The sequence below is a fragment of the Myxocyprinus asiaticus genome, chromosome 14 (assembly GCF_019703515.2).
Source record: "Myxocyprinus asiaticus isolate MX2 ecotype Aquarium Trade chromosome 14, UBuf_Myxa_2, whole genome shotgun sequence".
In the NCBI taxonomy this organism is placed as follows: Eukaryota; Metazoa; Chordata; class Actinopteri; order Cypriniformes; family Catostomidae; genus Myxocyprinus; species Myxocyprinus asiaticus.
In genome coordinates, this window is record NC_059357.1 from 42594090 (window position 1) to 42621047 (window position 26958).

Consider the following 26958-nt stretch of genomic DNA (forward strand, 5'->3'; position numbering starts at 1 on the left):
TCTAGACCAGAGTTGCAAGAGGGAGGCCTTGGGGGCTTAAGCCCCTGATGTACTGTCCCAACCCCAGGTGCATTGGTAGGGTTGAAAGAGATAAGGGGCTTAGCGCAGAGTATGTACTGGCATTAAGTGGCAAATGGAGACCATTCTACCCCTAACCTTGATTGCACCAAATGTGAATCTTATGGGAATTTCGCAGAATGAGGTTCACCATCTAGACGTCACCCTGCTGTAGCAAAACAAAGGTAACAATGGTATAGCATCCATGTTAGAAAATGGAAAACAAAAGAAACATAATGTCTGTTCTGAACACTTTAATGTTGACACAGGTGAACAGTAATCTCCAGCTTTCATAGAGATAAGTATACAGAGAAACCAAACAAATGAAGACAGATGCAGCAATCTGGACCAGCACATCAAGTTCCTACCTCGCAGGCAATGTTGCCGAAGAAATAAGCGTGCATAAAACAGTACAGTGATCGGAGCACATCCTCTCGTTGGAACGTTTAGGTTAAACTACATCTGGACTGACACTGAGAGTATTACATTTTCGGTGCACTCTTAGACCTCCAAATCTGTAGCAACTAGAAATGCACCTCCTTTAGAGTTCTGACTTCAATTCCCGTAGGTTTTCCACACCTTGAGCAGCTCATTTTTGACAATACTGGAGGCACAATCTGTGGTGTTTGTAATATTTCAGTTGAGTAGTTAAATACTTGAGGTCTGTGAGTGAAATCAGCCCTTTTTCACTCAAAAACATCCACAAGCAAAGGGCACATTCATCAAATTGAGCACTAGTCGTTTTTGGAAAGCAGGAGGTTTGTGAGCAAGAATGAATCTGTTGGAGGTACAATAATTTGGGTGGGTCCACTATTTGCTCCGCATCAAGTTTGACAAACTACTACTGGCCTTCAAGTTTGGTCCATCCTGAATCAAGCCAATTGAATGACGTAAAAGATGAGACCGCTAGTCCCTTAAGGACACAATAGTCAGTGAAGCAACTTGGCCTCCATAACACAAAGATCTGATTGGGTTTGATTGGAAAACTAGACACTTAAAAGGCAGCTCCTAAATATTTTGCTACAGGAATATTTTAAGGCCACATGGCGATGAAATGGTTCAAATGAAAAACTTGCACCATCCTAGTTGACGAGACGTCAGTTTCAAGAAAGATTACGACATCCTGTGAACCCTACATATCTAAAGCAATACATGGTCACGCATACATACCAAGAGCTAAGTAAAGACCTGCTCCGCCACATCGCTTACATTTCTACATTTTTAACCCTAACCCTAACTTATCTCAAAGGCCTTGGACAGGTTTTTTTTCCCCCTCTGGGCAAAGGCAAACTTGAGTTGTTGAGGGAATGCCAGTGGCAAAGTAAGAGCAAGCGGCACCTTCTCACATTACACTCATCAAGGCAGATCATGGTTAAAACAAAATAAAGAAATGTTTGAAAAAGGAATGACACTGGATAAATGGGAAGGGTTTCAGACACAAGAGGAAGACGGGGAGTAAAGATTACTAATAACAACCATGTCAAAAGTATCCATGAGGTTTTTATGAATATTTTTTCCCTCAGATTTTTACTTTTATTTACAAACAAACCAAAACACAAAATATGGATTGTGCACGTTTTTGTTTGTTTTCACAAATATATTTCATGAAAAGCCTCAATACTCATTGGAAAGGGAAAGGGATGGGAATATAGAGGGAGGAATGGAAGATGGAAAACTGCAGGAAAGTGGACGGAGTGAGAGATCCTTTTGCTTTAAATCAGTTAATCCAAGATTATGATGATGATGGTGGCAGGAAGTGGGAGAGGAAGAAAGGGAGGGAGAAACAGGGAAGATGACAGGAAGGAAATGACGGGTTTGGAATCAGCTCAATCTTTCCAGTCCTTCTTGATATTGAGGTTCCATTCCCAGGACAGGTGGTCGTGCTTGTCGTCATCAGTGAACTTGGATTTAATGTTGTAGGTGCCGCGGGCCAGCATTCCTTTGGGTGCCTCCTCTAAAGGTGTCAGGAACTCGTATTCGTTCGGCCGAGGCCCGTAGCTGCCCACCATGTAGTCCGACTTGTCAACTAAACACAAAAAAACAAGGTAAGAGGTCATATTTGGTCTGCCAGCACACGCTACAAAAGTTTATGTCTAGGGAATACGCTGAATCGGCTTCCGCGCGTAACGTGCAAACTCAACTTTCCCCACGTGAGGCAATATAACGTGGTTATCAGTCCTAGCAAAATGTATGAATGGATGTGTGTTTGTGTGTCAGCTAGGAGTTGCCCAGATAGAGGCCACTCAACTGTTGATTTTGCGTCTCTCTGGCCCGGTGGCCGGTGCCGCATGGAGATCGGGTTTCCCGATCGTGACCCAGTGTAGATGCAGTTCAGTTCAATTTTAAAATGGTGGTGATGGGGGCCTGGGTATCTCAGGGAGTACTGACACTGACTACCATCCCTGGAGTCACGAGTTCGAATCCAGGGTGTGCTGAGTGACTCCAGCCAGGTCTCCTAAGCAACCAAATTGGCCCAGTTGCTAGGGAGGGTAGAGTCACATGGGGTAACCTACTCGTGGTCACGATTATTGGATCTCACTCTCAATGGGGCGCGTGGTTAAGTTGTGCGTGGATCGCGGAGAGTAGCATGAGCCTCCACATGCTGTGAGTCTCCGCGGTGTCATGCACAATGAGCCACGTGATAAGATGCGCGGATTGACTGTCTCAGAAGTGGAGGCAACTGAGACTTGTCCTCCGCCACCCGGATTGAGGAGAGTAACCGCTCCACCACGAGGACCTACTAAGTAGTGGGAATTGGGCATTCCAAATTGGAAGAAAAGGGGATAAAAATAAATAAATAAATGGTGGTGATGATAAAGATATACTCAATGATAACATGACAGTTTCTCAAGGAAAAAGCGACATCAGTAGTCCAACGAAGGGAACGACAAAACACAGTACATGCGAGACAAACCCCGCGTGTCCTCGTTGAACATCATTCCTCTTTTCGGTCCCTCCCCCCAGGATGCACATTTGAGTGACATCATCTGGGCCCTGCCTTTGTTAGTCAGTACTATCCCTAACCGTTTACCTTAAATACGTCATTACAATTACAAAAACTTGAAAGCAATATGTATGGATGCATTTACCATTTTTGAGAAAATTACTTTTTTAAAGCATACTTACTCTTCACCCCTTTCCTAAAAGTCTGCTGTACATACTTCAGTCCCGAGACAATGTCCTTGTTTACCTGTAAATAGATAGATACAAAAATACATCCATTTGTGGAAGACCAGTCAGAAGTGAAATCAAGAGTCCTTGACACAACACCTCTAATCAGAGTTCAGCTTTTTGAACAACAGCCCATTGTGACATGATTTTAGAAATTGTGTAACTGATAAACAGGGATAGGTTCAGTGCAACATGTTTGCATACACTGTATTGCTTGCTTATTGAGTAATCCTATCTTTAGGATTATGTAAATTACAAACATAAAAAGATAATTATCAATCGAGATGATTTAATTCTCTGGATTATCCAAAAATGGGCATTAACACATGGTTATTTTAATATATAAGCCATTTATTTCCCTCAAATATAAAAATGTAATAATATATATATACCGTTACCGTGATATAAAATTACTCTTCATTGTGATCATATCACCAATCCCTTTAAAGCCAGTGCATTCAAATATTTCCTGATTTAATTATTTAACGTGCATGCACGCGCACACACACACACACACACAAATCAGATTAGCACTAACCTTGAAGTTGATCTTTATCCTGTACTCCACTCCCTCCTTTAGCACAAACGATTGCTTCTTATAAGACTCCAGATCTCCTGAGAATATAAGGATAACAGATGTAATGGCTAGTAAATTCTAAATTTATCATCTACTGGAGGTTGTGGCACAAAGTGAATTTTGGGCCCTGCTATCAGCGTTTCTGTGAAACTGGCATTAGCCTGAATTGCAGCAGAGTGCAGTTAAAGCATGTTCCCAGCAGATGGCTGTAGGATGCATATATCCTCTTTCTGTCTCTCTCTTGCTGTGTTTCACACTGAACTGCTCTGTCAGGCTGTTGTGGTTTATCTGGGTCATATGAGAGGAAGATTAAATCTCAACAGAGGTGGAATTTGTCTCATTAGCTAACATATATAACACTCACTAATAACGTCATGAATTTAGGCCAGAGAAACGACCACAGACTGTTCAGTCTAATGTTACATCACAGCATAGGCTGAAACCTATTCAACACAAGTGCATTCTGACCCAAGTATTTATAAGATTACTGGGTAAATAAATGCTCAAGAGTTATGGTAACACACTTAGAATTTCATTCTAAATCCGTTACTATAAACACAGATGTTGTCGATAAGTGGTCGACAGATATGGGCTTATTTTATTGACAATGCAGGGTGGTTGATGACTGATTTATACTTAAAGGTGCTCCAAGTAATTTTTCATGGAAAAGTGCAAAAAATGTTCCTACTCCCTTAAAGATATTAATGAAATAAGTGTTGTGAGATATCTCACTGGTCTCTGTGACAGCTGTAGACTTTGTAAACGACTGAAAATGTGTCCATGGACATTGACGCTTTTCACCTGTCAATCGTTTTGCTCGTTCTCATAGTGGTGTATTTGAAACGGATCGTTGAGGCTATGATTCATAATGTTTGTCAGTTGAGGGCGCTATTGTGCCACTGTTGAATCTGACAACCACAGGAACAAACAACACTGCTCTTTTGTTCGGTTTTGTTCTCAAAATTATCTTTGTAGGGTGGGGTTTTGGAATGAGGGGGTGTGGCTAATTCAACGGCTCAGTCACGTGAAAGCTTCAGAACGCTAAAATCGCTTACAGCACCTTTAAGGTGTATTTATGTAAATCAGATTTACACAAAACTACAAAATTAAATGAACACTTAAAGGGATAATTCACACAAAACTGAAAATTCTGTCATCATTTGCTCACCCTTATGCCATCCCAGATGTGCATGACTTACTTTCTTTGCAGAACACAAGATTTTTGGTCCATAAAATGCAAGTGAATGGGTACAGAAACTGCAAAGCTCCAAAAAGCACAAAGCCATAAAAAAAAATAAAAAAAAATTTCCATAGGACTCCAGTGGATTAATTCGTCATCTGAAGCGAAACTCGAGGTGTAAGAAATAATCAATATTTAAAAAGGGTCGAGGCCACGCAGTTTTTATTTTATATGTGATTTTTGAAGCTTCAAAAATTTGGCACCCATTCATTTGCATTGTATGGACCTACAGAGCTGAGATATTCTTCTAAAAATCTCCATTTGTGTTCAGCAGAAGATAGAAAGTTGTACACATCTGGGATGGCATGAGGGTGAGTAAATGATGAGACAATTTTCATTTTTGGGTCAACGATGCCTTTAAGTTTACAATATTTAGTCAAATTCACCCCTCAAAAAAGTCCGAAAACAGGAAATGTGCATTTTCCACCGACAAAGCCGTAATTTTTGGAAATGAATCGTCCAACTGGGCAAAGTCATCAGCTGATGCTGATAATATCAAAATGGCCAAATTTGGGCCGATTAATCATTCTGGTTGATATATAGGTGTTTCGCTACTCTCGATTGAGCTTAGCTTTTATTTTAACTAGAATTTTGTAGCACATGTTCTAATAGCAGTATTTCATTGTAGCACCATTTAACACAAGAACTCACAAGTGGTCCTGTCTACTCACCTTGCAGGTCAAGGGTCAGCGGGGCGGGGGCGGTCTCACACACAAGAGTTAGCCGTGTCACTTGAACATTGGGAGCGTTGGGATCTGATAAGCAACAAAACGAATGTGAGAAAACATATTTTTCATTGCTTTGCTGTTGGAAGCACCATTTCAGGAATAAAGGCTATGGTTTTTCCATGTGCCATTCCGTCTCGCGCACTCAGCCTTTCAAAGTATACTCTTTGACTGCGAGCCCGAACAGATACATTCGCACTACAACTGCTTTGTGTAACTCTTTTAGCACAGTTTCTTTTGTAATAATATACTTATTGACTTTTCCAAGATTAAAAATTAACCAACAAAAACATTAATTCGGAATTAACATAATAAAATACAATTCCAACAAATCAAAATGCACTCGACTCCAACATGGGTGGTGTAACTATTCCAAATCAATAAAATCCAAGTAACAATGTCTGCAATACCAGGGTCCAGATAATTTACAGATGGCTCCCATTCCTTGTGAAAGAAGTCTGTTTTGGAGTGAATTATACATGTAAGGTATTCCATTGGTACAAACTCCATTAGTACTTTTTGCCAACCTTTCACAGAAGGGACCTTATCAGTGTCCACTGCAAGAGAATGTTCTTCCTCGCAGTAAAGGTCATGATATTATTGTCTTCCGTTACCTACACGTTATCTGACTGCTAGGCAGGCCTAAAAATAATGACAAGGGGTTTAATTCTAAGTTTACATTCAGAATCTTTTGCATTTCACATAGTATGCTGCGCCAGTATCTTTGTAACTTATGGCATGACCATAAACAATGAGTCAGAATACCAGTTTCAGTCTTACATTTAAGACAAAAAGGTGAAAGAGAGGAATTAAAATTGTCTACGATTAGAGAGAAGTGTAATCTGTTTATCATTTTCAGCTGAATTGCTTTCGTACGATTACAGACTGATATTGATTTAGCATATTCCCAAATCTCATCCCACGTTTCATCATCAAGTGTAATGAATAATTCCCTTTCCCATGTCCTCCTGGTACCCTGTGTGTCCAGTCATACAGCATAAAGTATTATAAAGTAGGCTAACTGACACTCTCCCATTTACTTGGAAAAGCATTCTCTCCATAGATGACCTTTCACAGTTATCTTTTAAAAGTTGTACTCTTTAGTATATAATGCCTAATTTGGAGAAATCTGAAAAAGTCTGTTTTTGGGAGTTCATATTTATCTACCATCTGTTGAAATGACATTAGGATATTGTCAGTGAATAAATCTTTGAGCCTGACTATGCACCAGTATCTCAGACCAGCGCCTAAAGCCAGCATCAGTCACCCCTGGTAGAAAATCCGGTTATTTAAGGTTGGTGTAAAGATAGAGGTAAGACCAGTCCTCCAAACACCTAATGAACCACCATGCCCCAAGTATGTTAAGTGTGATAGGATTGGCACAACTTTATAACTTTAAACAACGACAACAATAGGTCTTGCAAAGGGTATTTAGATATGTGTTTCAATATTTAGCCCTACAGATGAGACATCTTTTGTTATCCAATTAGATATAAACCTTAAGCACACAACTTATACATTCTAATATTGGGTAGGTCTAACTCCCCTTAAGCCCCTGGTAATTGTAAAACTGGCATCTTAAGCCTTGGCCTTTGTTTTACTCCAAATGAGAGCTCAACCATCTATTCACATTTTTTAATACCCTTTTGGAAAACACAATTGGAATCATCTGGATAGGATAAAGCAACCTGGGCAATACATTCATCTTAACTAACGATATACGGCCCAGTTTTAGCACAGTTAACATCAGGCGCATGCACTAATGACACGCTAAGACGCGGACTTACAGAAGTAAACACATTTCTGTCTAAACCAATTTACAAATAGTTATTTTAATTTGTCTTGTTTTTAAATTTTTTTTTACTTTTACTGTCCATTTGTCATGAAAAACAATGCCTCATGCGGATGATCTATGCTTGAGGTCAACCGATAGTGGATTTTGCCAAAACAGATAACTAATGTGGTGGAAAAGGCCAATAACCGATTAATCAGCAAATAGCTTTTAAAATCAATATACACTGATGGCCAAAAGTTTGGAATAATGTACAGATTTTGCTGTTTCGGAAGGAAATTGGTATTTTAATTCACCAGTGTCATTATTGCCATTATATCAAACACAGTTGAAAGCTATTTGGTTTGTTAAATGAAGCTTAAAATTGTCTTTGTGTTTGTTTTTGAGTTGTCACAGTATGTAATAGACTGGCATGTCTTAAGGTCAATATTAGCTCAAAAATGGCACAAAAAAAACACAGCTTTCTCTAGAAACTCATCAGTCAATCATTGTTTTGAGGAATGAAGGCTATACAATACTTGAAATTGCCAAAAAACTGAAGACAGAAACTAACAAGGACATATGTATATATATATATGGCCTTATCCACTACATTAGTTACAGGTTTTGGCAAAATCCACTATTGGTGGAACTACTGTAGAACGAAGCAGTTCTAACTGTAGAATCCTCTGGAGGAGGAACACGGAGGAATAAAAATGTTTTTGCAGATAACCCACAGTTCCTCAAATTGGTACTGATTAATCAGTAAAAACTATATCGGAAATTTGACAAATAGGTTTGCTTTTGTACGATAAACAATTTTGTTTCTGCGCTGGGTCGCCCCTTGATGTTTAACGTTAAATCTGGGTCCTGAAACGAAACCCGTTGAGAACCACATATGTAAAACCTGTCAACATCTTCAAAATAATATTGCTTGCCATAATATTGTAAGTCCGTGTTTGATGTTTTAGTGTGTTTATTGCTGCAACAGCACCATCCCCCTGTCTGTTTTCAGCAGGTACTGAACATGTTCTATAACGACTGTAATCTCTGAGGGAAAACGCTTTATTCACTCTTTATTAAATAATGAGATTAATAGTCTTGATTAAATGCTCTTCAGGTGAATGAATGAGTGACTGCTGATATATGCATAAAGGAGCAGGGCCTCTCGAGAGACATGACCTTGTTTTTGAGTGCTCTTCACAGGGTGCTGGCAGACTGCAGCCTCAGGCGTGGGGCCCTGTCTGAGAACATTTCATTCTGAGCATACTGCACTAGCCCAGAAAGACATGTTTTTTTTTTACCCAAGTAGGACATTTCCTGATAAACACTGTTTGTTGGTCCTGGAACAACATGGCGATGCATGATTTGGACAAACACATATTGTGATTATTTTGACAAATATTGTGATTGGAATTTGAACTCAGATACAGCAAACATGTAACATCTCATATTTCTGCTGTTTAGACAGACTAAAAGGAAAGACAAAAATATCAAACTTTTGTCCCCCAATTAATTATAATAAAAATTGTACCCAAAAGAAACCATTCATATATTATCTACATAAAAGGGTGTTTACTATTGGACAACTTGAATATTATTGAACTATTATTATTATTAAATTGACGATAAGCATTTTATTATACAAAAGTAAATTATTTCTGCCATAATTTCTTTACTTTCACAGAGCTTTACAATGTGGCTCAATTAAACACTCAAAGCCTTATTTTAGCAGACAACTATTCAAAAATTATTTGCTTTTCATTACAAATCTAGATAAATTCTGCCAATTCCTCCTCTGTCCACAAAACTACATACCTCAGTTAGATATTGCATAGTAATCTTCAATAGCCAAAAAATGTCTGGAATTATGAGAATGTGAAAAGAAGAGAACCTGGAACACTTTGTGCATGCACAAGGCCACTAATCTAGGTCTGTCACTATCGATTATTTTTGTAAACGAGTAATCTGATGATATTTCTGATGATTATTCGAATATGAAAGATTGCATATTGTTGTTGACGTGAAGTCACTTTTGGCTAAAATGCATTTATTGGCCTGAGTTTTGATTGTAGTCTACGTTTGAATGATAACGACAACAAAACAATTGTGCCAACAATATCTAAAGCCAACAGACACCCAAAGCAGATCTATAATATAAAAATGTATATAATTCCATTGGACAGAACTTTTATTTGCTTGTTTCTTTTTTGAACTATCACTCTCATGCAAAACGGTGCAGAGGTAAATCTCCCTTATTCTTTCACGAGAAGTGAATCGCGTTCTCTCACATGATTGGCTGTTAGCTGCAAACGTCACTCATTCATGTACACGAGCACGCAATCTAATCTTAAAGTCAGAATCAAAGCCTGAGCTGACAGAGAAAGTTGATGAGCTGCATCATGGTACCAATTGGATTTGTTTGGTTTTATCAAATCAAAACCAATCTTGTAACCCTGAGTTTGTTTAACTAGCTTTATGGTATAGGCCCCATATCCCTAACGCTACCCAAATCAGAGCAAGGCCAGTGGTTTATATACTGTTTAAACAGATAGTTCACTCAAAAATTCAAATTTATCATTTACTCACCCTCATGCAATCTCAAACTCATATGACTTTCTCTCTTCTGCGGAACACAAAGATATTTTGAAGGATGTATGATGTATTTTTGGTTATACAATTCAAGTCAATGAGGTCTAACACTTTCAAGCTCCAAAAAGGACATGAAGGAAGAATAAAGGTTATCCATATGACTCCATCCATATTAAGTGGTTTAATCCATGTCTTTTGAAGCAATACGATCACTTTGGGTAAGAGGCAGACCAAAATGTAGGTCCTTATTCCCTATAAATCTGATTGGAACACAGTGCAGGCTTCAAGACGGTGATGCTTTGACACCCGGTTGCCATTATACATCAATAAAATGTTGCATTTTTATTTTATATTCTTACTAATCAACCTTTTATCGACAGTATTTAAAAAAATATCCCAAAAAATCCTATCATATTTAAATTGCGTCTGCATTTTCAAAATAGCCAAACTGGGTGTGAAAACCACAAACTTGGCAACACTGCATTTAGTATGTGGACAGCCCAAATTAATTTTATGCAGCCTTTATGTCCTTTTTGGAGATTGAAAGTGTTGGACCACATTGAATTGCATTGTATGGATAAGAGGTCGACCATTTGTGAATTTTGCAGATACCGATAACTAAAGTGGTGGGAAAGGCTGATAACTGATTAACTGGCTGATAGTTTTTCTAATTGATTTATAGAATATAAAAAATTAAATAATTTTTTTTTTTTTAATTGTTTTTTACAGTCTTTATTACAGCGGGCAAAGACAAAGAGTCCAAAAATGAATAGAATCCCAGTTTTGCATTTTGTTTGTTCAAACAAAATCCCAATAATAACCAAAAGAAATTAAGTGCATTAAAAATTAAGTTGGTGCATAACACGGGACTTTTAAGTATAAACAAGCCCAAAACATAGTCTTGGGACTCTTATTTTGAGATCACTAAATAATGAAAAAACTATTGGCAACTATCGACAGATTTCTGCCAATAACCGATAGTTCCAAAAAGCAACTATCAGCACTGATTAATCGGTAAAACCGATATATCGGTCTACCTCTAGTATGGATATACAGTAAACACATGAAAACATCTTTGTTTGTGTTCCACAGAAGAAAGAAAGTCATACTCATAAGGGTGAGTAAATGATGAAAGAATTATCATTTTTGGGTGAACTATTTCTTTAAGCCCTTAAATCAATGCTTAAGCCTCACCCTAAAATATGATTTGTTGATAGGACTGTTGTTTAGCTAACGTCCCAAGCAAGTGTACTGTTTTATTCAGTGGCAGGCAACCAGTAGGACATCTTGAATTGACATTTAACAGACTTTTTTCTTTCTTTCTAGTATTTTCAAAAAGAAGTTCAACACAACAACTTTAGGGGCAATCTAAACCGGGTTCCAAAAAAACAAAACAAAAAAAAAAACACCAGAGGGTTCAAGTGTATGCAAAGACTCACTCATCAAATAAGCTGAAAATCAAAGTTTGTTGAAAGAGGAGCACAGAATCTGGTTTAGGAAATGAATTCCGGGAAAGAGATTGTTGTTGCACTAAGACCTTCACAGTGTGTGAGAGTGTGTGCAAAGAAACATCCGTCAAACTAGTGCTAGGGCAAAGTGAGGTGAGAGCGTGTACAATGAGGTGACACACACCTATGGCCACATCGACAGAGCCCAGCAGCGCCTCCTTGTACTTGCGCAGGCTTTCATCATCTTTGTCAAGCTCCTGGATCTCCTGAAGGCTCTTCTGTGCAGGCGGTTTGTAGTTGACCGCCTCGCTCTCTTCATTCTCTGCAGCGATGGCAGCTAGCTGCTCTGGGGTGGGCTCCTGCTCGGCCATGATTGACAGCTGCAGGACAACACACAAACACAAAGAGGTTTAGCAAAAAGAATCAAATATTTATAACCTGCATCATCACCTGTAAGCGTGGCCCATATATTGATTGCATTATCTTATTGTACCTTTGTCTTTTTGTCTGATTTATAAATACTTTTTGATTCAAATTAAAAGTTGTGTTGTGATTCATCTCAGAGCTGGCTGGTTGTTTCAAGGCTTAGAAATCTAATGAAGGATATTAAGAGGTCCAAATGGAATAAAATGATTTCAAACACACACCAAACTCCAGGCATTTATGGCTGGACTGCATCGGAAGAGGCTTGGGAATCAGTGCTAATGTGGGCAGCTGTATTCAGCACTACTGCATTAGTGGTCAAAGCCAATTACTGCCATGAGAGGAGATACTGGACAACACTGCCAGTGTGTTCAGGAGCAAGCACACTCATACATAGGGGTGTGAATCTTTGGGTTATCAGCGAATTGATTCAATTCATTCAGCTCATTTGAAGAGGTCAACAGATATATTGTTTTGCAGATTAATCAGTTAATCAGCTACTTTTGGAACCATCGGTTATCGGCAGAAAATAACACCAATAGTTCGGTGATCGCTAATGCAATATCTGAATTTGTTCTGGTAATTATTGGGATTTTGGCTGCACAAATAGCATATGGGATTTCATTCCATTTAGAATCTTTAAGCCTCAATGTCTGTGCCCGTTTTTAAAATCTATCTGACGATTAATCGGTTATCGACTTTTTTCCACCATCTTAGTCATCGGTATCGACATAATCCAACATCGGCTGACCTCGACTCAATGGTTTTTCTCTCTATTTAATAGCGATTGAATCGAATTCATATAAATGACGTGAACATTTTTAAAATACCAATAAGTGGCAGTTTGCAGGGATGGATATAAGACAAAAAAGTGGGTGTCCGATACCAGAATTGGGGGAGGGGTTTTTATTCAAGATGTGTGTCATCAGCCAAAACGAAAAGTTATTTCAGAGGTGAATCAAATTTGATGATGAATTGATCACAATAAAACCAACAATGTGCAAAAAGTAAACGGGGTCCATTTTGATTTCACGTCGACTTTAAACATTGTAAGGGACTTTTAAAAATTTCAATAATTCAGATTTTAGTATTTTGTTGTGAATTGATTACTAAACATACACACACAATGCCAAGGCCAACTTTGACCCAATTAACTTGTATACATGCTGGACGAAGTCAAGCTACAATCACATTATCCAACTCTGTCATTCCAGAGTCTCTGACATATCGGACTGGCACGATTTCAGTCAGACTTAGGGTGCTTTCACACTGGCAGTTTAGTTCGAAACACAGCACGGTTCGCATGAAAAATTGGTAATGTGAAAGCTGTCATGCGGACTGGGGAGCGCACCGCGGTACCGAACCCGAGACTACCTGTAAGAGGTGGTCTGAGTTCGGTTGCAATGGAACTGTAGCGCAATTCGCGTGAATGTGAAAGCAACTCGGACTTGGGTGCGCACTCGTTCAGGAAGTAAAGTAACCTGCGCATGCATTTTAGCCGATGACGACATCTATCTATCTATACACCTTATAAATACTATATATAAATACTATTATAGGTTATAAATATAGGGCATAATAGGAGATGACAGTGGCGATAACTTCACCTTGGTCACGAGCGTGAGTAAGCGTGCAGTGTAAACAAAGATGCAAATTAATTCCTTGCAATCAGCTGTCTCCTCAAAAAATGCCGTTTGCGAGCAGCAGCAAGCCGCCTTCCCCTGGACATCTGATGAGATACGCCATGAAGCGCACATATGCGCAGTTGTCGTTCACTCTGCTGTGCATAATGGCACCAAAATAACAAAAAAACAAAAAGTATGACGAGTTGCGTTGGGTTCTCCATGTGTGTTTGTGATGAGGTAAGATGAACGCAAATGGACCGGGGTTCGATAGAGTCAAGTGAGTGTGAAACCAGACCAACGCGGCGGGGGGGCACCGGGAACAATCGCACTCGGAATCGGACCGCAGCAAACATGCCCAATGTGAAAGCCCCCTAAAGCATTTACATGACATTTTATTGTGTTTTCACACTTGGTCTGCTTCAGGGGTCTGAACGCGGTTCGTGGGATTTTTGGCGCATATGTGAACAATCCAAACGATCTCAGACCCCTTTAAAGCGAACCGAACCGAGGCCATCTCGGAAGGTGGACTGAGTACGGTTCACTCGCATCCTGCGGTTCGTTTCACTAATAATGTGCATTGTGAACACAGAGCTCTGGGCTCACTTGATTTTCTCATTTGCGTAATGCCAAACATGTCTGACCCTGACAGGTTATCGTACACCAGTAATGATGATGCACAGAGAAGAGACGCGACGAGTCGCTTATTCTGTTTTTGTGGAAATGTTGCTGATGAAAACTATTTAAACTCCTCATAAAACAAACTCAAAAATCTTCCTTCAGTGTTCTGTGCAAATGAAGACTCGAGGGTTGGAATGGCGCGTGACAGTTAAGATATTACGATAGGAATATATTACTATTGTTTTCAATGAATGGATGTTGCCCGAAGATGTCAATAGATAAAACCATCCATGACTACCATAATCCAGGATTGAATTACTAGAATTTTTGCCTCTAAATACAGTATTATGTATATAAAAATAGAATGCATTCAGTTTAATACATTGCTTTTCCCTCTTAATGTATAACAAAAAAAAAGATTTTATATATTTACACTATGTAATAATTATTTTTTGATACAGATCAATAAAATATATTTTGCTGAACAAAGACACCTGTACTAATGCTAATTATTAATTTTAAGTGTATGTTTAACAATCTAATTGTACTCTTAACATTTAATACAGCCATAATAAAAATTATCATCAATTTTGTCTTTTAAAAAGGGGTCTGGGTTCCACAAAAACAACAGTGTGAATGCAAAATGGACTGAGACCCCTTAATGGGTCAAGTGGACCAAAAAGAGATCTGAGCCCACTTTAGAGGTCACAAATAGTTTGAATGCAAAGAGAACTGGGTCCTTTTTCACTAGGTTCACTTCTTAAAGGGGTTTGAGTTTGGTTCTTTTAAAGAGGACTCAAATGTGAAAAACAAATTGTTCAAGTCTGACTGAAATCGAATTTTTAAAGTGCATGTAACCAAGTGAGTGTACTCCCAAGCTAAGAGGGTACGGTCACGTGTTTAGGTGAAGACATCCTTTTATCTTCTCCCAGTGTGGCCTTTTAAAGATAAATGCTGATTACAGAAATGATTGGGAGGATATCCAAGTAAAACTTCTGGTGCATTGCAGTGGCTTCAGAACGTGTACTCGTCTGCTCTCCCCGTCCTAGCACACTACAGTCTGAGTTAATGCTGTTTGATCACCGCTTGCCAGAATTAGAGGTCCTCACCTTCACCAAAGCTTCTTCAGTTTCCTGTTTGGCTCATCTGCAGAGCTGCAGCACGTTTTGCTTAAGACACCCCGCCAGGGCGCTTATGTTTCCTTACATGGTATTGGCATGCTAAATGTGCAAAATCACACTCATAGCACAACTGAATCACTTTCAACATGCTTTGACACATAGAAGATGCGTCTGCGAAAGACCGATCGTGGCTAGTTTTAACTTAACTTTCCACTTCTGTTTTTTTTTTTTTTTTTTGCAAGTTGCAGGGGACAGGATACCATATAAATAAAAGTTTGCACTTATCACTAATAGATAGGGCCCTATTAAATCCATTTTATTGTTTATTTTTTCCCCAAATTCAGTGTTTTTAGTTTTAATTGTTCTCAATTCCATGTTTTGTTTTTATTAATAATTATTATTATTCATTTCTACTACTACTACAACCAAAAGCTTAATAATAATAAAATTAGTAGTAATAATAATAATTTGTTTTATTATTATTATATTAAGTATTATAATTATTATTAATACTACTACTACTACCAACTTAATAAAAAATATTAGTAATAGCAATAATTATTATTAAAGTATTACTGTTAGTATTAGTAGCAGTAATAATAACAACAACCATACTAAAAATAATTACCATTAATAGTAATAATATTAATCATTATTATTAACTATATTATTATTATTATTTGTATTATTAATTGTACTTAATAAAAATAATTAGGTATTATTATTGTATTAATACTAAAACTACTAACAACTTTAACAATAATACAAATAATAATAATAATAATAATAATAATAGGTAGTAATTATTATTGTGTATATAATTATGATTATGTATTACTATTATTTATTCAATTATAAATAGTAATTCAGTTATATCACAGCCTTTTGCAGTTTAATGATCACACTTGGACATATCGCTATTTGAATTTGATTAATTGTCATTTCAACAGTCATTGCGTCACATTTCGTTAAATTTCACGTTTTACTGTCACTTGATCATGTGATTTTGTCGGTGTTTACTGCATCATGGAAATTATCTGATGCTCTTTAAAAAAATAAAGCAATGGTTTTTTTTTGTCTTCAACAAATTGCAAGAAGCTGCTAAACGTTCAGAAAAACGTTTAAAATAAATAAATAAAAATATTTCACATAAGGTTTGCAAGTGTACCCTATTAGTGAAAAGTGCCAGTTACGTTGTTTGAGGAGCCGCAGATACAGAGATGTTTCCCTTAATGAGTCCTTAAAATCATCAAGGAGAATTTCCACTTGACTGCCAGCAGCATAAAAAGTTCCTATAAATCCCACAGCTGGTTTCAAAGTGCAAGATCTGCCATCTTAAGTTCCAAACAGATGTAATGATGACCACACTAAATATGCAGCGAGAGAGCCTGTGAACTAAAAAAGCCCCACAGCTTATAATGTACTAGAACAGCTTTTAGATCTCGTATACTGAAGACAGATGTTGCTTGCGCAATACTTCGGAAGACACCCAAACATCTTTAAGACTGCATTAAACCAGCAAGTCACACCCTTCAAATGTGGCCTGGTGGGTGGCGCATGGACTTGTTGTGCAGTGGCGCTTGTGTGGGGGCCGTGAGTTCGAGTCTGGCTCATGTCATTTTCGAGTCTGGCCCCTTATCTCAATCCATCAGTTCCCATTATTAAAATGGCAAAAGGCCCTTCAAAGTCATCGTTACCTTTTGAAAGCAGTCTTAGTTTTGGCAAAGCATGTGTTGGGCTAATGCCAAGCAGAAACTTAGATAACACTGCAATGCTTTTTCCATTCGGGGCCTCTGCACTCTACAGTGTGTTTTGGCACATTGGTCCATTGGGTGTTTTAAAGTTGGGGCTTAGCGAGGCGAGAAAAAAAAATGATGCAAAAATGGGTTGCCATGTTCCTATTAGAACTTCATAGTTTAGTGCTAAAAGTAAGCTGAAGGTGAGTAAATTGGACATATCATAGAAAACAGGCTTTCAGTGCTTTGTTAAAAATAAAGGCTGATGTACTATAATGTAGACAAACACTAATGTTCACACCTAGGGTTCCAAAAAACAAAACAAAAACTAAAAACAGATAAAAGCTATATCTTTCGGGTTAACAGTTCTTCTCATAACCTGCCACGTCCACAACAGGACATTTTGTTGATCTCTTTGTTTCTTTTCTTTCTTTTTTTTGCGGTGTCATGCTGGGTAGCCATGCCTACTATGAACTTTCACTGGCCCAAAACCGATTTGCTGCGATTTTGCCACGCTGTAGTTTCGCATTAACTGTGGATAAACGAATTGCTTGACGCTGAAATCTTATCTCATCGTGTCTGGTTAGGTGACAAGTTTAACTTTTTTTTTTTTCCTCCCCAATTTGTAATACCCAATTCCCAGTGCGCTCCAAGTCCTCGTGGTGGCGTAGTGACTCGCCTCAATCTGGGTGGTGGAGGATGAATCTCAGCTGCCTCCGTGTCTGAGACCGTCAATCTGCGCATCTTATCATGTGGCTTGCTGAGCGCTTTACCGCGGAGATGCAGCGCGTGTGGAGGCTTCACGCTATTCTCCGCAGCATCCACGCACAACTCACCACGCGCCCCACCGAGAGCGAGAACCACATATTATAGCGACCACGAGGAGGTTACCCCATGTGACTCTACCCTCCCTAGCAACCGGGCCAATTTGGTTGCTTAGCAGACCTGGATGGAGTCACTCAGCACGCCCTGGATTCGAACTCGCGACTCCAGGGGTGGCAGTCAGCGTCAATAGTCGCTGAGCTCCCCAGGCCCCCCACAAGTTTTACTTTTAGTTTTTTTGTAATTCTCATTAGTCTATTCTCAGTGGTGCTTCTCATTAGGTTCTTATTAATATATATAATCAAATTAAATTCATATTACAAATACATTAAATGCATTACGGGTGTGTTCACACTTGGCAGGTTTGGTTTGATTAAAATGAACTCTGGTGCAATTGATCTGTTAGTGCGGTTCATTTGAACAAGCGTGAACGCTGCCATCTGAACCTTGGGGCGCACCAAACAAGCGGACCGAGACCGCCTGTATAGTGGGTCTCGGTCCGCTTCCAAACTAACTTTGGTGCAGTTCGATTGATATATGAATGCAACATGGACCAAAGACGTCTAAACGGACCAAAAACAGCAAGTAATTTGCCTAATACTGACCTCAAGCATACATGGTTCTTCTCGTAATAGGAGCTATGTTGCCCATTACAGTTCAGTACAGGCGTTGGAACCGCCACCTCCTTGCAGCATATCTTCGTTTGTATGTGCAACGGAGGAATTCCTGGCGCTGTTTTGACTCTTTTACACATTTTATTAGCTCTTCATTTGTTCTCAGCTGGTAAAAATACATATATAAATCCAACGAGCGCATTTAGCCCAGTGCCCAGCATTGTTTTGGATGTTCAGCAAGTTCCGTCGCAAAATATACGTCATAAAAGCTGTCCAATCAGGTTGTGACTTTTTCCTGATGCCTTTTGTTTCGTATCTTTAGGTTCGGTGTTAAAAATGCCAGTGTGAACGCTAAGTGAACCAGGACTAAATGTATCATTTTCTTTTTTGGTCCGGACCAAGAGGACCAAGAGAACCGAACTACAAGTGTGAACACACCCTAAAATACAGTGGACCAAAAATTAAGAGGGAAAAACCAATCCTTGCATTAAAGTGTATTTGTGCCATTAATGTAACCCATTTATTGATTGATTAATTGTTCATTTTAAATGCTATTCCTCTAAAAGAAATTAAGAGAAAAATACAAATCCTTGCATTTCTTAAGTATATTTGCGCTATTAAAGGATAGTTCACCCAAAAATTATATTTTATCATTTACTCACCCTTATGCTGTCTGTAAACACATATGACTTTCTTTCTTTTGAGGAATTCAAAGAAAGATATTTTGAAGGATGTATGATGTGTTTTTGTCCATACAATGCCAGTCAATACAGTCCAAAACGTTAAAGTTCCAAAAAGGACATAAACACAGCATGTAGTCCATATGACTCAAGTGATTTAGCGCATCCAGCTTTTGGTGGTTTCATGCGTTTTCATGTTCTCGTAAGAACATCCAGTTGTATTGCACACGCATCAGTTCTCACGAAAACATGCGAGTGGACACCAACGGAACGTGAATGAGCTTCTCTCATGAAAGTGCATAAGAGAGCTGGGCTGAAGTGAAGAGTTTTGGTGAAAAAGGACTGAATTGTTGCTTTACTTCTCACCCAAAGCTATCATATTGACTATGTGGACACCAGAAAGCATCTTGTTTTGAGAAAGCAAGTTACTGGGAGAAAGCAGCATTCTGGTTTACATGAACAGCATTTTATTCTATTTTATTCTCTGTTGCTCTGCTTTAATTCCAGATATTCCAGAGTTGTTGCTGTTTTTGTTTCCTTAACTTTGCATCGCTACCTGCAGCGGAACTGGGCTGCAATAGTGGGGTTCCCCTCTTACGTAAAACTCTAGGATTCCCACAATGTACGAGCGCATATATGCGAACGAGGGACTGTTGATATTTTACATTGGTGTATATCTATGGGTATAGTTTATAGTGCATGTGCACGCACATGCGCACTCTTCAAACACACATAAGAACACCGCTCATGTGTTTACATGATGACATAAGCCACGTTATGGAGGAGAAACTGAGGTGTGTTAAACCACTTTCTCTTAATGCCTTAAACGGAGTAAGGAAATCTGCGTTCTCGTTTACGTTGTTTCAGAATGCCGCTTTCTGCAAAGACCCTGGAATAAACCATTTTCTTAAGTGCATGTAAACGTGGTCACTGTTTCTGAATTCATGGATTAATCTAAACATGTGCATTATCTTATGATGCCTTTATGTCCTTTATAGAGCTTTGAAAGTGATGGACCCCATTATAGTATGGACAAAAACACCTCATACAAAAAAATCTTTGTGTTCCGCAGAAAGAAAGCCATTTGAATTTAAGATGACATAAGGGGGAGTGAATGATGAGAGAATTAACATTTTTGGGCAAACAATACATTTATGTTAATTTATCGATTAATAGTTTTAAATGACAATCAGCTGAAATTTATTACAAGAAAAATACAAATCCTTGCATTTCTTACATATATTACTGCTATTAACGTTAACCATTTTTTAATTAATTTATCAATTGAAATGACAGTCGACTGTGAAAATTTAATAAATATTGACATGCATAATCAAGAGGCAATATGGTTTAGGTAAGCAGAGTAACATAATTCTGGTAAGTAATATAAAGCAGCTCATTTTCCTTCTGGAGCTCCAAAAGTTAATTAGGACTGACCGAAAACAGAACAATCTGTTTCTGCTGAAGAATCAGCAAAACATGACAACAAGAACCCACCGCAAGCCCCGTTTAGCTGAAACTATTCATGCATTGATGACATCATTTCAGTGTATGGGCCCCTAAGTGTCTCTGCCAACAAAGTAAACCAGTACAAACATTGTTAGCTATTTGGCAGTCATCTCTATACGCTGGAGGGAATGTAGGGTAAATTCACACAGTTGAGCGTAATGGCCTAGCCATTAATCATGGTTGTAACAAATGCCATGTTCAGAATGTCATACTACCATACTAGTTATACACTGAAGAAATAGTAGTAGTAGTAGTAGTAGTAGTAGTAGTAGTAGTATGTAAAGTGGCCCCAAAGAGGTATTTGGACACTTAAGCCACACTTAAAAATGTATGAATGTCACTGCATTACGGTGAAAAAGAGATTTTGTTTTTATTCTTTTATTATGTAAGAAAAAAATTAGGTTGTATACAGTGTATAATGGTGCAGTACTCATTCAAATTCAAAACAAGGCAGAGCGAGCTGTCACAGCCAGTTCGTGCACTTGACTACGAAGATGACTTGAACTTGACATTTGCACCACTCACTTTTTCCTTCAGTTTTGTCCTGCTCACTTTGTTAACTCACTCTAATTGGAGATTATCCTGTGCTAATATCACTAAGGAATATTGACTAACATGTTAGCCTAAGGGTCACAAAGCCTGAGATTAGGAACGTTACTGAGCAACAATAACCCCCAATAAGATTATTAAATCAGGATTAGTGCTAATTAAGGTGAAGAAATGTTGGTAAGAGCGGTGAGATGCCAAACTGTGCAGATAGAGAGGATTTTTTTGACAAAACTAATCCGCATACTCAAGAGATTCAGATATCCTGAGTTATACTGAGCACAGCAGAGATTATGACTCTCTGAATATAGGCTATAAACTGCACATGGACAAACTTATTGAAACTTTCAGCCAAGAAATATCATTTCAGTGCATCACTAGTGCTGATGAAGAAATTTGCGTCACGTGTGCTGTACCCGAGACGAACTGGCAGGCGGAAAGCCAAAGTATACTTTGACCATCTGGAGAAGGTGCTGAAAATTGCATTTGAAAATAAAAAACATTATTTGCTTCACTTTTTAATTTTGTTTTGACAGTAAAACACCAAAGGGACCAAAAAATGTAATCATAGAACACCACTCGCCACTACTCCCTGCCACAGATGGATTGCAAGAGATCCAAAGACTACGAGCTGCTCAAAGGCAATTTTTGTGGCAACAAGCGGCAATAAAAGCGTAATACTATAGTAAACAAAATAAAGACCTACATCATTAAAACCTACCCCAGACTCCTGTTTCAAACAGACTTGGGTGCGTTTCCTTAAAGGGGCCATGACATGAGGAATAAAATTGATCATTTGAAATATAAGAGGTCATTGTACTATAAAAACATACTGTATGTTTCAGAACTCAAAACTTCCTCAATAGAAAGAGAGCATTTATTTAAACCAAGCTGCATAAACAACTCGTTTGGAATTTGTGGAACTTGCTACATCACAAGGACCAAACAGATCTGCATATGCAATGCCTATTTTTCCGTCTTTGCACCCTTGGCCCCGCCCACTGGTGCTCAGTCAGTCACACAGGTGAAGATGAGAAAGATGGGGCCTGTCATGGGAGATTCATGTGGAATTACACAGGACACTTTCATGTGTCTGTGTACTCATTTTCGTTAACTAAAACAAAAATAACAACTATTGAAATTATTGGGGGAAAAAAACAAACTATACTAAAATAATTTTTCATAACTCCAAAACTAACTAAATAAAATACAAATTATCTCGAATTCATTTTAGTTTGAGATATTATAGGGTGAATATGGACAAAGTGGGACACTTTTGGAAATTTTACTTTTCTTGACACTTTGAATTCTGGTCCAAATGACACATAACCTAACATTATACCTTAGAAGAATGCTTAGGATGTCTTCTACCTTCTTCACAAGCAAAAATGAAGAAAAATTCAATACTGGTAAATAGAACCTTTGAAGACCCTCTTTTGACCAAATCCCAGATTTGTTTTTAAACAGTACTGGTAAAGTGGGACAGAGGGAAAATGATTCTCTAGAAAATATCTACAATATTATCTTATAATACTATATTAAAAAATATATTTTGTTATACACTTTTACATCATAACATTAATTTAACAAGATTCACCTAAAATTTCTGTTATTTTCTTTACCATTGCTTTTCTCACCAATGGTCATGAAATGAGCTCTGCCACACATCTCAAAGTAAAATCATAATTTTAAAACATCAGAAAGATACAAGGGATAGTTGACCCAAAAATTTTAATTCTGTCATTTACTCGCCCTCATGCCATCCCAGATGTGTATGACTTTATTTCTTCTGCAGAACACAAATGACATTTTTTAGAATATCTCAGCTCTGTAGGTCCATACAATGAAAGTCAACAGAGTCCAAAACCTTGAAGCTCCAAAATGCACATAAAGGCAGCATAAAAGTAATCCATAAATGGTTTAATCCATGCCTTCTGAAGTGATCTAATCTGTACTGGGTGAGAACAGACCAAAATGTAACTTCCTTATCACTGTAAATCTTGCAATTGCAGTCTAGAGGAACGATCATGATTTCAAGCTCGATTACACTTACTAGTTCGCAGAGTGCTAGATGGCACTGGGAGATATAATCAAGCTTGAAATCATGATTGCCAAGGAGACTTATGAAGTCAAGATTTATAGTAGAAAAGGACTTATATATTGATCTGTTTCTCACCCACACCCATTATATCGCTTTTGAACACATGGATTTAACCACTGGAGTTTTATGGATTACTTTTATGCTGCCTTTGTGCTTTTTGGAGCTTCAAAGTTCTGGTCACCATTCACTTGCATTGTATGGACCTACAGAGCTAAAATATTCTTCTAAAAATCTTCATTTGTGTTCTGAAGAAGAAAGAAAGTCATACACATCTGGGATGGCATGAGGGGGAGTAAATGATGAGGGAATTTAAATTTTTGGGTGAACTGTCCCTTTAATTGTTTACTCCCCAAAGACTAGTTTAGTAATGATTTATAATAATTTAATGAAATACATATGGATACAATGTGGATCAAGCTTAAATGTCCCATCACTTTACCCACATTCACTCTATATTATAAATTTAGCAACATTTACAATCCAAATTAAACATGAAAATACCAATAGAAAGAGGTAACAAAAGACTACCGTGAGAAATGTAATGTTAGACTTTTTAAATTATACTAGAAAACACAGCTTTGACAGACAAAAAAAAAAAAAAAATACTAAAACAAAAACTACAAAACACTGAGAAAACTAAAACTAACAGACAAACTGTGAAAATGAAAGAAAACGAAACAAAATTGTAATGACAAACTGAATATAAAATAGAAATAAAAACTAAATAAAAAATCCAAATCTATAATAACACTGGCACGACACGCAAGTTTTGCTTAAGCGGAACGGCAGCTCCGGCTCCGCTGTATTTCACAACAAGAGTGCTTCTGTATTTACTTATTTTGTATTTTTATAGAATTCCCTCATACAATCTACATCACCTGAAGCTGTTTGGAAAGTTTAGACTGGACAGTGAGATGTGTAATTCTTCCTCTCCTCAGTCAGGCATGAACTGTAGTGCTGCTCTCGCGCCATAAGAGTTTAATGTGATCTCATGTTACGTTAAATGAGAACAACGACTATTCGACAACGGAAATGTTTTTAGACAATTTTTTTATTTTCGACATTGTCGATAACGTCCACTAATCATTTCAGCCCTAGTTGTTGGCAGTAGTAGTGCCACCACATGCAGCGCATAATGGAACGGGACATCTGTTTACTGTCGGCGCAACACAACGCGCCGCAACGGACGCTTCCATGGTAGACAGCATCATTGATTATAATGGGTTCTACTGCTTTTGACGTGACATGACACTTGCATCCAGTGTAGACAGGGTGTGAGTGTTAACAGCTGTGCTTGAGATGAACAGTTTAATATATTCGGATGCAATGTGTTGGATGTGTGTTATGTGTAATATTAATCTGTAACTGTTAAGATAAAGCATTTATGTTAAATGAAGTTGCACTAACCGTGTGTATTCTGCAGAAGCCGTGGGATGTGTCCGAAGGTGTTTAATAAAGTTGCTGGTGTTTCACCCTTGAAATCTTTGTAAGCATTCAAGGCAGATGGGTTTTCCCGGTCTCATCAGGCAAAACCCAAAATAATTCAAAATCTCGCTACGTGAATTGTGCTTTTTAAAAAGCTTCTTACTCTCCAAAGTTTTTTTTATTTTTTATTATTATCCATAAGGAGACACGACCACCAAATTAACACGCTGAGATTCAGACGTGTGTTTGAAGCATGGAAAAACAACACTGAAAAATAAACAATACCATGTAACGAGCAAATTCTAAACAGCATTTTGCACTCTGCGTGAAGGGGACGCCACTCGAAACTACTACTTTAAAGGTCTGATTCAAATGAAAGTTTTAGCAAAAATAATTTACTACCACATATACAACATAACTTACGGTACTACCGTATTAACGGTACTACTGTTTAAAAAATACTGTGGCATCGGCAGTATTTTGAAGCTTTAATATCGTGATACATGCAGCCCTAGTATGTATATATTTCACCAGATGAGGTTTATTGATAAGGAATAAAAATAAAAAAATAGGGGGGAAAATGAATAAAATATCAGCAATTATCTGCATATATTTTTTCCGATAGCCGATAGTTCCAAAAAGCAACTATCGGTACCGATTAATCGGTAAAACCAATACATCTCTAATTGAGATGGTCGAAGTTCAGTTGAATGAGACACTCAAACACGCCATTCATTCCCTTATTTGGACAGTTACATTTGATTGGAATTTAAAGTGCACAATAATCGCTGTTATCTCAAATAACCGCGGTTAGATTAAATAACCGCGGTTAGGTGATTATTTAATAATCACGACAGGCATTCCTATAGCAAAATTGTAAGGTTGTCACACAAAATACAAAATAGCAATGAAAATTAGTTTTGGCATTGTAATCAACATATATTAATCCTGTGTTTTATCCACACAGGCAACTTTTATATATAATATTATATTATATTATATTATATTATATTATATATATATATATATATATATATATATATATTTTTTTTTTTTTTACTTTAAATAAATTGTATCAAATAAAAGTGTTAACAAATTTAATGTATCAAACATAAAATAAACAAAATACAACGTGAAAACCTGAGCTTCTAATATACTAGCATATGCAAGTATAGCATACAGTACTTCTAGCAAATATTTTTTTTTATTATTAGCTATAAGTATTTGTTATGTAGGCAATAATTATTATTATTTATTTAGGAATTTTCGGTATTGTTACCTCACGCTTTAGGGTCTGTTATTAATTTTCCACATTTTATAGTTTAGGATATTACATCACGTGTAGCGCATTTTTTACAGAAACAGCTCATTCACAAAGAATTGCACATTCTGAATAGCACGCACCTGTTAATTTGCTTCATTGTCTGTAAAAAATGTAAGGTGTAATATTAAACTTATGTTGTGGATATAGCTGATTAATCTAATGTAGATTGTGTTCAATTGCGGTAATTAACCCGCTGGTAAAGTGATTTAATTTTACAATGCCAGACTGGATTATTTTAATAAAATCTTTCTAGATTTTACTTCTAAAACCATTGTGCATTGTTAATACCCAAGTTCTATTTTTTTTCATCAGTATGTTTAAATTAAAATCGTTTAATTATCGTCATGGTGTGTCTTTTTTGCCTAGTCTTTGTTAGCGCTGACATTTTTTTATTTTTTATTTTTCGATGACGAAACAAGCACTGTCCAGGTGCTGACTTTTTCAATTTTATGCAAATAAAATTACTGAAATTTATAAGCCAATGGCTCCTAAGTCATTTTTTTTAGTCTGGAGCCCTGCATTTGAAACGCACATCTGTGTTTCATGTGCGTGTCTCGCACACTATATCTAAAGCATGGAAGCGCGTGTGAGTCCAGCAGGCTTCCCGATATTTGTGCTCCACAGACAAGGAGAGTGCAGAGCAGGATCACTCGTGTTAATCATTTTTTATCTATAAAAAGTAAAAGATGGATGGATGATAATGGATGTACAGCTTTTGCTAAACTTCTCCAACTGCATTCTATGGAGAGAATGCTTTTAATGAAAGCGAGGATTTTTCAGCTCATAATTTAAATTTCCAAAAGCCATGTGCATGAACTGTGCTTTAAATTCCA

The 26958-nt window shown here is 37.6% G+C and overlaps 1 protein-coding gene across 1 annotated transcript in view; it reads right to left on the reverse strand.

Moving 5' to 3' along the window:
* Nucleotides 1-294: 294 nt before the first annotated feature.
* The window catches only part of arhgdia (Rho GDP dissociation inhibitor (GDI) alpha), a 37974-nt gene continuing 11310 nt past the window's right edge, over nt 295-26958 (reverse strand). The window contains exons 2-6 of the mRNA XM_051715679.1: nt 11766-11961; nt 5717-5800; nt 3767-3843; nt 3184-3247; nt 295-2083 (exon numbers count right to left, since the gene is read on the reverse strand). Coding sequence (XP_051571639.1) covers nt 1884-2083; nt 3184-3247; nt 3767-3843; nt 5717-5800; nt 11766-11952 — 612 coding nt within the window. The 5' untranslated portion in view covers nt 11953-11961 and the 3' untranslated portion in view covers nt 295-1883. The remainder of the gene's footprint in view (nt 2084-3183; nt 3248-3766; nt 3844-5716; nt 5801-11765; nt 11962-26958) is intronic.